The sequence below is a fragment of the Bacillus rossius genome, chromosome 1, assembly GCF_032445375.1.
Source record: "Bacillus rossius redtenbacheri isolate Brsri chromosome 1, Brsri_v3, whole genome shotgun sequence".
Classification (NCBI taxonomy): Eukaryota; Metazoa; Arthropoda; class Insecta; order Phasmatodea; family Bacillidae; genus Bacillus; species Bacillus rossius.
The window spans coordinates 164795252-164810997 of NC_086330.1; the positions used below are offsets into that span (position 1 = coordinate 164795252).

A 15746-nucleotide genomic window follows, 5' to 3' on the forward strand; every position below is an offset into this window, starting at 1 on the left:
TTAATCGATATCCGTCATTGGTTCGATACCCAGCGAGAGTAAAGATGTAATTTATAAATTATTAACTAAAAAAATCCTTATTAATAAAATTAATGAGTATTAAAAATTTCTTACATCACACCCGCCATCTTAAATTTTGACCTAACCGCTGCATTTTTCGTTATGTTCGTAATATTGAAAATCTGTAATTATTATGCTAGAAAATCAGGAAAACTTTTTAAATTAAAACCAAGGACAGGAACTGTAAGAATCATTCAGTATATTGATTGCAAATTCTTTCATAAGAATTATAGAATAGTCCCCGAATTTTTAGCTAAATAAATACAGATTTCCGAAATGGTGACTAAATGTCAGGATGGCAGGCATCCTGGCAATTAATAATTACTGCACTCTAACAGGTGAAAATTAAAATAACATGGGGGTATCGTACTCTAGTAGACGAAAAAAAATTTGGCGGCCTCCAGCAGTCGGAAACAAGATGGCCGACATGATTTCATACGTCATAAATGTGCCTTGGCATTTGTGGTGGGAGTTCAGTCTTTTGGTAGCTTAGGTGGAGGAAGGATCCATAGCCATTTTTTTGCTCTCGACGGGTTTGAACCGAAGTCTCCATGAAGTGAGTTTTCAATTAAATTTTTATTAAAATTGTATTTAAATAAGTTTTTATAAATATTAATTTTTTTCTTAATGTTTCCAATAATAATTACATATTTTTAAGATGGTAGTTTTGAAGTCATAATCCAAGTTGGCATAATGGTATTTAAATTTTTTATCAATTAACTTGTTATTAATTATATTTTTTTCCAGAATTCCAAGCATAAAAATTGTATTTTCAAAATGGCGATCGTAACGAAAAGTGTAACTGTAACATCATAATTCAAAATGGCGGAAAGTTCCAGAAAAAATGGCGTAATTAAAAATGGTGAAAAGTTCTAGAAAACAATATGGGGGATTCCAAGATGGCCGATCCAAGATGGTAATTCCAGGATGGCAGATCCAATATAGCAGTTACAATATGGTGGAATCCTAGATGGCGGAGATACGATGACCCCTGGGTTCAAGGTCAAGGTCAGAGGTAAAGGTCATTCAAGATGGTCGCCGTGACGTCTTAATCCCAGATGGCGATCGGCTTTTCCCGCTCGTCCTGGCGAAGCCTGGCACCGGACCTGCTATTGTATACAACTGGTAAAATGTTACCCTTTAACAAACTCGACCAAGATTTTTCGCTGCTATATTTTATGTATCAGTTTCAAATAGACTTGTGAAAAATCAAGGCAATTTTTGTGTCCATAAAATATGTATAAACGTTTAATTTGAATATAGTTTTGTGGTCTATGGATCATGAAACGACAAACTATATAAATATTTCCGGAAGTCCGCCGTGGTAACGGTTACGATAGGGTAGTTTATCTATGAACTCTACCTAAAATGATGGTGGTGGGTACCACCATCTTTCAAAAAGTAGAAATGAGGCTAAAATAATTACTGGACCGTTACTCATCCAGTTATGATTTTTACACCAATAATGTTAATGCATTTCTTATGCGAAATGTCTCATTATTTATCGCCTGACAAATATTTGACCAATACTATCGTATTATTATTGTTATTATAACAAGTATAACACTATATATTAACGATAACAATTAACTTCTCAAAACTAAACGTTGAAGCAATACATAAGTATTCCCAGAAAATGTTGTCATTACTTTGAAACAATTATAATTCTCTGAAACTTATCATAATTTTTAAATATATATATTTAGATTTAACGTTTACTGCTCTTCTTGCAAAATAAATCCTCAGGAAGTTTTTTAAAGTTTTTAAAGAGGATTCTTTTTTTCTTGTCGACCTCTCGGTGTTGCGGCCTGGAAATGATCGAATGTCAAAATTACCTTTGAAACGCAAACAGATGTGTTTATTGTGAGAGTAATACCCAGTGCAGAGGACGTGAATGAGTCGAAGTAACAATGAAACATTTCCTCGCTACAATTTGTTATAAGATTCAACCACGAATGTTTCGCTGGTGGCGAGATGGTTTCACAGTGAAAACCATGTTTTCCGCCCAAGTGGAATTTCTTCTGCTTTTGGAAGATTTCACAATTATAGTTGTTTACAAGTTCCCCCGCACCACGAAACTGCTCTGCAGAGAATCTTGTGCTGAAGAGTATAGGGGAGCGGAAAGTGAAATCCAGAGTTATGTATCTTCTTGGAGGGCCTCCTTCCTGCTCTCTCCCTCTCTCGGCGGAGATGCCGCTGTGGTACAAAGTTTGCGTGGGGCGGGAAAGGCGGGCCGTGGCGATAAAGGAAGAGGGACAGAGAGAGAAACAGAGTGAGAGATGGAAGAAACGCCACCCGAAGGACAAACAAACTTTTCGTGAAGTTGCACGCGCGGTGAATTGGGGGATGTTCTTCCGCGAGTACATCCTTCCGTCATCGTCTTTTCTCCGTGAGGAACACATCGCATGCCACTCGCGCCGTTGTTAAAACTTCTCCTTGCACGCATTAAGGGCCCGTCTACCAGGACTTGTTGCTGCTTTTATCCCGACAGGAACGAAGAGTTGCCAAGGACGACGCTGCCACGCGCATCGAGTGCCCAATCACCTTTGCGTGCAATCTTCCCGCCGCGATGCAATGCGATGCGATGCTCGTAATTATAGGATTTTAAGCTATGATAAAATAGTTTTATCTTTTTGGAAAAGTGTCAGAATCCAATCTCGACGCCTTTGTTGGATCCATGTGTATTTATTAAAAATATTTTAATTTGCAGCAAAAATTTCAGCTCCCCGCTGCAGATATTTATTACACGCCTGTACCAGCAACCATTTAAGAGTTCACCGCACATGGTGCAACAGTTATATTCTCCGAGACTGATCGTACTTATTTAAATATATATTAAGATTTAGTGTTTTGTCACATTTATTTAAAAATAAAGCGTAATGCAGTATTATTAATTTAAGTAATAATTTTATTAAAAATTTAAGTTTAACTTTGTTTATAACATATAAGGTTATTCCTTTTTTTACTTCAGGTTTTTTTAATAAAGAGGTGGAATTTTAGGCAATAATTTATCATCTGTTTTATGAGTGAAATTCAATCTTTATTGTATTCATTATGATATGTAATAATTTTGGTAAGGCTTAAAATTTAATTTTGTTTATAATTTTGAAGGTTTTAGTTTATTTAATTTATATCCTTATATTAATATCTCAGTTGATGCGCTTAGTGATAGACCAATTATTGAAATAATTCTAGTTAAAGCGCTATGAGTAAATACCAGAGAGAGTTAACGAGTCTAAAAATTCGTGTCTATACATAATGGATGTGGACAGGAGGTAGACTGCCTAGTTCCCAGAGCCCGAGGTGGACCACTACAGGACGCAGTCGGTCGCTGAGGTGTGTCTAACTGTCTGAGACCCTCCTCTCAGACTGGCCAGCCCATGAAACAACACCGGGTAGCATCGCCATCAGTGAGTCCCGGAGGGGAGCAACTCCCGGGGCCTCCAACATCATCCACGTAGAAGGGCTTTGAATAAGTAGTCACCAAATTCTAAATCTCTTGAAAGGAAGGACCCTGTGCATTCTAAAATTTTCTCTAACCTAGGTGCGAAAATAGATTGCCAATACCTTTACTGGTAAACTTTTAAAACGTGTTTTTCAAACTCCCTGGAGAGAAATTTCGCGCTCTGTGAGCGGACCCTACGACATTTTATAAAGTTCCAATATTTATGATAAGTAGAAAATAGGAATGGTTTTTATTAATAAGGAGGCTCAATTTTTGACAGTATAGTATAGATTTATTTATTAGTGAAATCGACTCCTTATATGATATTGAATTGCAAATGTAATGGTGTATTAATTTTACAAAAGCTTAAAATAAGATAAATGATACACCAATTATTGAAATAATTTTAGTTAAATCACTCTGAGTAAATACCAAAGTTAGTAAACACTCCACTGATAATTCATATCTATGCAAAGGGTTAAGAATACGTGTTCTTCAAGATTTCAAAGAGCTCGAAATTCTGGTTCACCGACTTGATGCTCAATAATTGAGTAATGCAGAATGTTTTAAAAAAAACTTCTCGATTTTAACGCTTATGCAATAAAACCCGCAAAGAATCGTAGTTTTGCTGGTAAATGTTTTAAAAAAAATTTGATATCATTGCATTAATAACGATTTCATCAGAGACGGTCATACGTTAAGGACACAACATATACAACAAGGAAAATAGAGATAATGATTCCTAAAGCGAAAATCATACCTAGGTCCGTCGTGCCACTTCGCTCTTCAACAGTAGCACCCTACATGTGCACTGCTTCTCAAAATGTTAGCCGCTATCCAGCCACATGAACAATGGCATCGCGTTGGAATGTGAACCCTACACGGCCGATTATGGGAAACTGGTAAGAAATGCGGGAGACAAGTGATGTCAGAGAACCTGGTGGCGTGGGGTGTACCCACGTCGGTACAATAGGTGTTTTAAGTGCGTGATACTAGTTATAGAAGGGGCATCAAGCGGCGTGGAGTGGAAAATACTCAGAGAATAACGCAGTAAAGTGTCTCGCGCTTCGCCAACGCTAACTGTCCAAAGTTCCCATATTGTCCTATTACGATGTTTGCTGTAGCTATTTCATAAAAATTGTTACTCTTATAAACATGTAATTTCCTTATAAAATAATTTTCAACAAATTAAACTGAATTTATATGTAATACAGTTTTTACATTTTTTTTCAAGTTTTATTATTTTTTCAGTGTAAAATTAAGTGTGTTAAAAAAAAGATAAATCATTGATATGTCTAGGAATGAATTTTATTTCGTCCCGAAATAAATAAATTTATAATAAATATATCACTTTTTCTTAAAAATGTCACAAAATAAAAGTTTCGGAACTAAGTTATATGTAATCGATGTGGTTTACACAGGTTATAACAACTGTCATTACTTATACTGTTACAAAACAAGATGTGAAACTGAAAAAAAAAAAAAAAGTATTATGAAAGCTCTGCTTGGCTAATTTATTGGCTACTTATGGAAATACCTGTTGACTGAACATCATTAATTATTGTATTGTTTTAATAATGAAAAATAGTTTTTTACGGGCTAGAATAAAAAATATCACTTATATGTTGTTAACTTGTAATATACATAAATTATATTGTTTCATACATGGGAAGGAAAAGAGTTTCATAACAAATAAATTAAATGTTTAATAAATTTTAAGCGTAAACCAACTTTAATATACAATGTTGAAATTAGCCTATTTATTGAGATGTCAGTATTAATTTAAAAGCTCAGTCACCAAATACAACTTATTTCAAGAAAATAAAAGCCCTCAATTAAAAAATGCTAAAATTAAATATGATATTATTATTATTATTACAAGCAACAAGATTTTATGTAAAACTATATTATAACCTATCTAACGTAGATATATGTTGAAATATAATAATACAAGTTTAATTTCTTAAATATAATAAATGAATATTACTAAAAAAACGTAAACTTAAATTAGATAAATGATTTTCACGAACATATGTAAAAAATTTAGACAAAGATTTGTTATTTAAGTAAAATATTATCTTTTTATCATATTAACCCAGGGGATCGTAAAATTATGTGTATTCCATGATAGCTGATTCCCTTAATATTAACATGTTTATTTACAAAAGCGATATTGGTACATGATTTGTAATTACTTGACAAATTTTGTTCTCAATAATTATATCCCAAATGTTTAAATTTTGATATAACATTATAATTGAAGTAACACTATTTTATAAATATATTTATTAATAATATTTTCATCCTATTTGCAATATTTGCAAAACATATAAGTTATGTTACACACCGAGTTCTTAGTTAGCAAACGCAAGAAACAGCTTTAAAATATACACATAAAATCTTGTGACTTGTAACATTACCATATTACAAAAAACAAATTTACAGTGATATCTAGGGTCATTTACTTTTCACGAAAGGGTTTTCAGATCAGCTGTGTGTTAAAACTTTTTATTATTTTCAGGGTTTCGTAGTTTTCTGAGTTTTTTTTCGGGTACATGTCTACTGTCAGTACACCAAACCAGCCGTCCAGTGCGGGAGCAAACACATCCTGATTTGCCCGGCCAAGTAGGGCAATGGCTTCTCTTGCAGTTGACAGTCAATAATAAGGGAACAATCGCTAGCTTAGGCATAAAGAAATTCAGTCTTATGTGTGATAATATACTTTTTCGTGAAAAATACATGCCCCTTATGATAACAAAAATACATTTGTCTTAGATTTTTCTTAAAGAGAAAGGTACAATTATAATGAGTTTTATATTTCATCCTGCTGAGAACATTTTCCATCGTTCGCAATTTCATAAAACATTATTATTAAAGACATACACATACACATTCAAAGTAAAATACATTTACGAAATTTTTCCCAAAAGCAATGTATTCCTTCGTATGTATTCAATAGCGAATCTCGTTTGAAGGATGACTTGCTATATCAACATAACTCCATTTCCTCTGCGGGTTAAAAAAAATTATTTCAAAGGAAAAAAATTCGTTTCATTTTTAATGGCAGCTTTACATGTATGTTTATGTAACGCGAAATCGAAGAAGGTAAGTCGGACGAAACGACTTCATAATAAAGAACTGCATTTTCCTGCCGTCAAACGTGTACACAAATAATCTAATATTTCTTGTGATTCGCGATGTTTTAAACTCCCGCTGCTTAGATTCTACAGGTTTACGGCACAATTGTGAACGTAACACCACATGGGTCTAAGCGTAATCACTTGATTACAAGTTTATGTGATTGTTCTTGTTTTAAATAAAAGTTCTTAGTTATAACGCTATACACTAACTTGGCAGATATTAAACACTATAGTCTAAAAACATTATTTAATATTTCAACGTAATTTGCGATAACTTTTTTAGTGTAACATGTTCATGGGAATTCTATGAATAATAATCCTGCAATAAATTATATCGCAAGTAAAAAACAAACACCTGTCTAGTGGGTGCAACATACATTTAACCTCTCATTGAGCTGACTGTAATTATGTATTGTTTTACGTTCTAGTTCTGACGAATCCTATCTTTGCAGTGGCCCAAGACCACTTAACACAGTATATTCAGACCGGGTATCTTATTTTTGGTACCATTTTAAGGCAATGCTGCTTCAGGACTGACAACTTAATTTGGTTTCATTTAATGCAAGTTAATAAACGGAATCGCATTTCAAAAAAAATTGCATAAATAACTCAATATTTAAAAAAAACAAATCAAACAACCACAGTAAATTAAAAATGCACTCTAAAAATTCTAAAACTCAACGTTAGCAAATCTGTAATCACTGTGAAATGTTACGAAAATACTATAAACGGGTGACTTGCTACAACAAAATTGTAAACATTTAAATTAGGGATTAGGTCTTTCTCTAGCTGACCACCTAAGGTATGTCCAATTTTACGTATTGCTATTACTGTGAGATATGTCACTGTCGAAATTCTGGAGAGCTCATTTAAAATTATTTAGAATTGTTTTCTCTGTTATAATCACAAATCAAATACATAACCTTCTTTAAATGTTTGCTGTATGAAAAAATAAGGATATTAATTTGATTTTAATTTGCGTTCATTTTTAATTGTCTTGTATATGTCAGTCTTACAGTTTTAGGTTAATACATCATCTAGGAATATATTTTAGTAATGCTTATTTACTGCGTTTTTCGTAGATTGAATTAAAAGGAAGCCAAAGAAATATTTTAACAAAGAAATATTTTTACGGGAAAAGACAGTCAGTACCAATAATGCAATAGAATATTTTTATCAAAGCAGTATAAAATATCTTTAGAGGAAAAAGCATGCCCAGATTATTCTTTGATAGTTGTGCTATAACCTACATAAATTTTCGAGAAAATATTGGAGTGATTAATATTGGGTTAAAACAAAAAATTGTTTATCGTTTTGTGTGAAAGGCGAAAAAATGTGAAAAATATAATTTTCCTTTACAGGAAATATCATTTTCATATTGCAACAGCAAAAAATTATACTTGTCATGTCAGAAATGTTGTAATGTGTCTGAATCCAAATGCTGTATACAAATTTCGCGGTTCTTTTAACTACGGAGAGGAGTTTGATACATGACGTGCCAATTTTCACAAAATCATTTATTAATGTAGGGATAATTTTAACTGTAAACTGTATTGACATCCGCAAACATTTTTATAACTGCTGACACTTACTTTGTTTTTCACCACTTAACATATTTAGATTCGATGTTTGATTTGATGCAACACTTTCACATTTCATAGCGTTTTTTAACGTGGCTATCAAACTATTTCGAGTGAAGTTCTATCCATGATCCAGCCTTAAAGCACATGTTCTGAATTCACTTCACTATGTAGTGTTCATTTCAACCAAATCTTGATGAATGAGTTAAGGGGGGAAGTGGCCTTAATTATTTTGTTTCTAATATATATTTTGGCTCATGATTTTCATACAATTATCATATTTAATTGTTAATTAAGTTATGTTATTCTAAAAAAGTTAATGTTTTATCTTTTTTACAAACTAAAACGATAAAATTTTTGTTAGTCTAACATGTATTGACAGCATGAAATCATGTGGAATACAGATATTGTATTCACGGTTTGTATGTAGCCTTCGTCTTAAAACTATTTATTTATAGTAAGTAATTCATTAAGTGAATATTAATAAGGTTTAAAAATTCAGATATCCATAGTACTGGGATATAATTAGTGATATTTTAAAAATAAAACTTTTTAGACGACGGCTACATACGAACGGTTATTCCTGAACTGTATACCACATGATTCCATGTTTTCAGTGCATTCTAGGACCAACATAAGCCTCTTCCTTTAGATTCATAAAAACCATTAAGAAAGGACTTGTTTGGTAGGAAAAAAATATATAAACAATGTAATATGGTAAAATTATGATTTAATTTAAGATCATAGCAAAAACGCGGAATGTTATAAGCAAAATAATTAATGAAACAACCCCTTTAATGGACATTTACGTAGAGGTTTTGTTCAAATTATTCATCAACGTGCCAAAGACCGTCTGTGGGGTCAGGACAGAGTCTCTAAGAGGCTACTGGTCAACTAACACCACCTGCTTGCCGCAGCAGTACTACTTCTCCATGGAGTAGAAGAGGTGAAAATGGTTGACCAGGTGCAAAGTGTAGACTGCAGATCACCAAGGCCACCTCTTCGCCACAGCACAGTCGGTGTATGTTGTGGAGAAGAAGTCACTGAAGTATGACGTCTGCCTGGAGTATGTGGCCAAGGTGGTGCAGTGGAAGCTACTGATTGACCAGCGCTGCCTCATTGTTGCAGACCATCTATGAAATCCAGGACAGAGCCATACAGAGGCTACTGGTCGAGCAGATATGAGGTCCATGTGGTTGAGATGGTGCAGTGCGGAGGCTACTGGTCAACCAGACCACCTCCTTGCTGTAGAATTACGAATTCTTCCTGGAGTACAGGAGATATGCGAGGTCGAGGTGCAGCTATGCAGAGGCTACTGGTCGACCAGGGCCGCCTCCTCGCCGCAGAAGTACGACGTCTGCATGGAGTACAGGCGGTCGATGGGGTTGAGCCCGAGGGCTGGTGGCTGGTGCTGGTGAAGGAACATGTGGTGGTGGTGGTGGAGATGGGCGTGCGCCGCCTCCAGGCCAGGTCCGCTGGAGTACTGGAAGCTGAGGAACCCGCCGTCACCCTTGTCGGGTCCGCTGCCTCGACCTGCGGCACGACACAGTACACGTTAGAGTCAGCTATCTTTCACATTCGCTTGCGCAATTCAGAAAACACAGTACTTCACTGAAAATGAGGTCTGCACCCAACAAAGTACAACTTGTAGACGTTGCTATGTTATATTAAATTTACACCAGAATTCACAGCTTTAGTGTAAGTCGAGGTGATAACATCATCGAAAAAGTAGCGTTAACAGAAAAGTGTAACACTCAGCGAGTAACAGAAAGTTTAACGACCAGAAACAGAATGGTGTAATTGCATTGATATTTGGCGCCATGTTTGTTCCTCTTGTACTTCTACGGTGACACCGAGCATTTTTGGGCGTGGCGAGGCCTCGTGGCTGCGGATATATCAATTGCACATCATGCAATATTCTGAAGCCCTTTTACACTGATAAAAACGGAATTTTAGGTTTAATTTAAACATTAAACACATAACTTTTGTACGTACTTTAACACTAAAACTCTTCGAATCACAAATACGTGTATAATATTTAATCCATCAAAACAACTGTCGAAAACAAATTTGGCAGCAGCAGCGCTACCTGCTGAACAGTTAGTAAGCTAATCTTGAACCACCAATACGTACAACCATTCTGTGAAGATTCACTTCTAACACGCGTCGCAGCCACGTACCATTTATTAATTTTTTTACTTTGATAAACTTACTTTGTACTTTGTACATTTCTCGTATTTTGAGGTATAGTTAATCTTTCATTCAGGAAATAATTTTCCTTCCAGAAATTCTTGCTCAAGTTAAAGGATAGTTCAGAAGTTATATTATACAATGAGATTTCGATGTTTATCATTTGGGAATTTATTTAAAATCGAGTTTAATATAGATGTATACGTACGTTAGTCATTAAAATGTTTTATTCATACTCAAAATTTTAAATAATACAATAGCGTCATTGAGTAGTGTATTCTTGTGCTTAAGGCATGATACAGCGTTTTGTAATAAAAAGTTAAAATATAATTGCTACTGACAACATGATTATATATATTTTTTGTAGCATCACATCGTTTAGATATAATAATTATTATCAATATGCATAACTTGTAACCTATTAATAATATTTATTCATGAGGTGAGTCTAACAAATGTACTCCAATTGTGGTAATAAATAATTATCAATGCTCGTTGCTGCTCATTGCTTCTCAATTAATATGTTTACATAAATCACCCCACATAACAAAGTTGTAATCCTCACATATACAAAAGCTGTCTTTCTAATTGAAAAAATTTTAACAATAATTGTCACTATGAGGGGTTACTGAAACTGCTCGACACAATATTTTGTTGGTTTTAAGTTGGCAGCAAATTATAATTGCGCACTTTCAGCTTTATTTTACGTGTTAAAGCCAGTTTCGTAAACATAAGGGTTACGACCCTGTTCTGGACAGCTATTCAGATAACCTTTTTTTGATAACACATAAATAAAACTAGTACGTATTCACCCTAATGTATTGTAATGTATGTAGTCGCATATGTTTTCATACAAATATTTAATTCACAATCATTTAACGTTGATGTGCGAATCAAAATATTTACGTGCTCGTTTAGCAAATGAACTTTTAACGTAAAAGGTTTTTATCATTTGACAAGCAAATAACATCCTATTTATTATGTTGTCCCCTATAGACCCTGTTATCCATCTAGTTAAGCAGGGTTTACGCCGTAAGTTTTATTGAAATAATTAATTGCATCTTCATTTCAGCTAAAAAAAAGTTGACTACTGTGTTCATGTCTCCATGCATCAAAATGAACAAATAATTAATAAATAAAAAGAATGCTGTCGAAATAGTGCAAACCGCAGACCCAAACCCATAAAAATTTTTACATAGCATATTCTTGCTCATTAATTTGTCGGTAAAGGTAAATATTACGAATTCAAATTGTTTTTTATGGTTCCTTTCGTCTTGTGTATATATTCTGCGTAGGTGAATTATATTAACGATTGTATGACATAAAAGCATGAAGTTATACAGTTAATTCATCAACCTTATCCATGTATTTCACTGTTATAATACAAAAATGGTTTAGAATTTTCGACAAATTATACACCTCAGATAAACGAACAGTTATTCGTAGTTCAAAAGAACTTAACCCTCGGTAAAAACTACGCCAAATGCAGTCTTACAAGTTGTTTGTTTCGTTGTACGTGGAAAGGAGAAATAAGTGTTTGCTGTGGCTTTAACAAGATTTGTATTATTAACGTTAGTACTTCGAAAATAATTTTTGTGAGATCATGGTCAAACAGGGTAAAATTCAAACCATAAATTTTTAAAATACTCGTAAATTTAAGACGATTCCTGGATAGTTTGAGTGTTCTCCATAAATAATGCTATCATATTTAGAACCGTTTTTCAATGGGTTTTTTTCAGCACACATTAGCAAGCTTTAGGCAAGCGGTCATCATTAAGAGAAGTGCTCAGAGCGCCCTCCTGATGGAAGATACTCCCCGTGGCTCCTGCTGGTCTTTTTTTCTTCCAAAGAGACAGAAAGGACAAAAAAGGGATCACACGCTATTGATTCTCCATTCGGAATCCCTCGGACTTCAAAATGGAGGGATAAATGAAGCTATTTGTTCGCCGGGAGCTCGCGGAAGCTTTCTCCCGCCCTAACTGCCTTCCATCCCAACATCGTGAGCGGATCCATTCCGTACATACGTATATAGACACTAACCCACACCCCTAGCCGAACGAACCAACCCCCTCTTAAAGCTCCCATCGTTCCGAAACTCCCCGTCGTTTACTCCTGTCAGAATGTGGCAACACGATTTTCAATTTTTTTCGGATTCTTCCCTCTCCGGTGTGCACCCCTCTTCGCTTCTTCCCCCACCCGAGGACCCAACCACCTCCGCTGCCGTCGAACGACCATTAAAGGGTCCGAAGTAATGACGGCAACACACGGCGATAAAGCGTTCCTCCAGGAGTTCTTGCCGGGGAAGAGACGGAGAGCGCCCCCAAGACAGGGCTTTTCTTGCCGCCCGAGTTCCCGCCGCCCTGCCGTGTACAGGAAACTGCCGCGCTCAGCTGTCTCCCGGAGGACTACGTATCCTGCAACCCTGCGGCTAGACTCGTGATGGATGGACGGGTGGCGCGAGCACACACTTGGGTCCCAACACCAGTTTAGACTTGTTTTCAGTGCCTCTAGGCCGAGGTTATGTTATTATTTAATTAATTGTCGTGTTTAGTACAATCAAAAGTTAGGCTGAATTTGATATTCTCTCTCTCTTTAAGTTGGTCACAAAGATAAGGTGGTTAACGAATACGTAATCCATGGTCACCTACTTTCGGCTAATTAATGTAAATGTATCGAAAAGACTGATGTGTAGAAACATATATGATTTCATTTTGTTATTTAAAATAAATATTAGATTTTTTTTAACCTAGTGTTAATTATTTTAAAGTTAATAGATTGATCTAATCTTTCCCCAGAAATCATGAACTGGTTGCGGAAACTAGACCTTTAAGGTCCTGGTAAGGAATAGTTTTGTGTTATTTAAGATAAACTAAAAGTAGTAACTAGTAAAACTAGTACAGGAACAATGCACGAATCAGTACATATCTATGACGCTTTTAAAATCATTCACTTGATATAGTAAATTTCAGCGAAACTAAACACCTTTGAATTCTTGCTTAGTAATTTATTTTAATCATGAGGGCGTTAAAAATTAAAATAATTATAATCTATAATATATTGTGCGTTGGAAAAAATTTAACTCAAACCATATTAAATTACAATTTTTTCTATTTATTAATTCTTTTGCGAAATACAGGTTTGGCTTGTACAACTATACCCCTCTCTGCACCGAAGGCAGGGATAACTGACATAAGTCAATTAAATGTACTGTAACTACGTGTTTGTAGTCATATTTAAGCAAAATAACTCATTGCTATGCAATTGCTATGATTTAATATTCTTTAAACAATAGTTGGTAACAAAAACATTAAGTAAATTTTCCAGACTGAAAAGCTATATTGAATCCTTTCAAAATATAGAACGATACGTGTGGGCTCTGGCAAGCACATTCAAATCTACTTTGACAGTTACAACCAGTGAGGAATGAAGAATTAACTGTTTTTCCTGAGATTGTGATAACTGAATTCGTACACACAAATTAAATAAATATATACAATTGTAGCTTGAAAATAATTAACACACGTTTCGCGAAACATTTTGACATCAGAACTATTTCGTTAAAAACAATGACGTCGACTTCAAGCAAAGTCTATGTTTCATTGACCACCTATTAGTCCCGAGCATGACCGAAGTGTGCAGCTCACCTGTGCAACTAAAAAAAAAAAAAAAAATACTATTTTATTTGGATTTCATTTTTGTCCAAGATTTTATATTATTTTAAATTTATTTACCTAATCCAAATAACTTTTTCGTTTAAGTAACGTTTAACTATATAAGCGAAAACTTACTCTTCCGAAAAATAAAAATGAAGAAAAGAATTTTGCAACAATTTTTAACAAATATCTTACGTGTGATATATGTAATGGTAACTAACATTTGTAACAATTCATTTAAGTTACGATCACATTAGTGTGCAAAATCTTAACTTCTTTTAAAAAAATACATAGAACGATTTTTTAAAGAATTTTCTAAGTGTGGCATAGCCTACAGTTTAGTTTTACAATAGGAAGAAAGAAAACCAAATCTGAAGATGAAAGAACGCGGATTGTTTGGGCGTCTGAGAATATTTGATTTATTCGAATTTAAGTGTATGTAGGTCCCGTTCCAAGTCAATATTTTATATTTACGTTCCACGCGGTTAAACTTGCCGACTTTCTGAGTAGCTGAACTTTCGCAAAACAAAAAATATATATTTATATACATCGCATTCTTTTCACATAATGAGCCGGCAAAGTTGCATTTTTTGTTCGTTTTTGTGCAGTATGGATAAGGAGAATGAAATGTAATATAAAACGTGAACTTTTTAGGTTTAAAGTATATTTTACTGGATGTTATGTGACATGGTTTAATTTATTTCAGAAACATATTTAATTTTTCTGGCCTTTTTCAATTATCAGAATTTGTATGATTTGAAAAGGCTGAATAAAATTAAATAATTTTTTCTGAAAGAATTTCAAACCATTCTACGCATTAGCCACAAGCATGGCCTTTAACAAAAATAATCTCCATTATTTATTCAATTTGGTTTTCATTATACATACTGCGCGAAAATTATAAAAATTAAAGTTTGCCAGCTGATTCTGCAAAAAAGTATGGACTATATATATTTTTTTATTTGGTTAAAGTTCGACAATTCAAAAAGTCTACAAGATTAGCTGTGTTCAACGTAAAAGTAAAGTAATAACCTGGAACAATCTAAATATATACAACTCAAAGGTGACTGACTGACTGACACAGAGATCTATCAACGCACAGCCCAAACCACTGGACAGATCGGGCTGAAATTTGGCATGCAGGTAGATGTTATGACGTAGGCATCCGCTAAGAAAGGATTTTGATTAATTCTATCCCCAAGGGGAAATATATTTATATATAAGCGAAATACCACTCACTGACTCACTCATCACGAGATCTCTAAAACTATACACCCGATTGACTTTAAATTTAGCATAGTTACTCATTTTGTGATGTAGACGCTCACAAAGAACGGATTCTGCGGAAATCCGATCCCAAGGGGAGTTTCGGGGGCGTAATATATCAAAATTTCCGGTTTTTGGTAGGAAATCACCATGGCAACGGCTGTTGATTTGTTGATGCTTCATTCGTCTCTATGGAACGACTATTTCATTGTTAGTGCAGTCCTCATCACCGTTGAAATATTGCGGATACTTTAAATATCAAAAATTGCCCTTTTTTTCAATTATATATATTTTACAGACTTGAAACTTCACAGTAATGTTCCTTATATTACGCAGGATGACATTTTCCGAAAATTAGATCCCATGGGTGGTTAAAACCAGGCAACAGTGGGTACTTTGTCTGCATGAGAAC

General features: G+C 34.5%; 1 protein-coding gene across 1 annotated transcript in view; it reads right to left on the minus strand.

The window, feature by feature from the left end:
* Positions 1 to 9537: 9537 nt before the first annotated feature.
* The window catches only part of LOC134538821 (LIM homeobox transcription factor 1-alpha-like), a 189568-nt gene continuing 183359 nt past the window's right edge, over positions 9538 to 15746 (minus strand). Inside the window, exon 9 of the mRNA XM_063380378.1 lies at positions 9538 to 9758. Within this exon, the coding sequence (XP_063236448.1) occupies positions 9538 to 9758 (221 nt within the window). The remainder of the gene's footprint in view (positions 9759 to 15746) is intronic.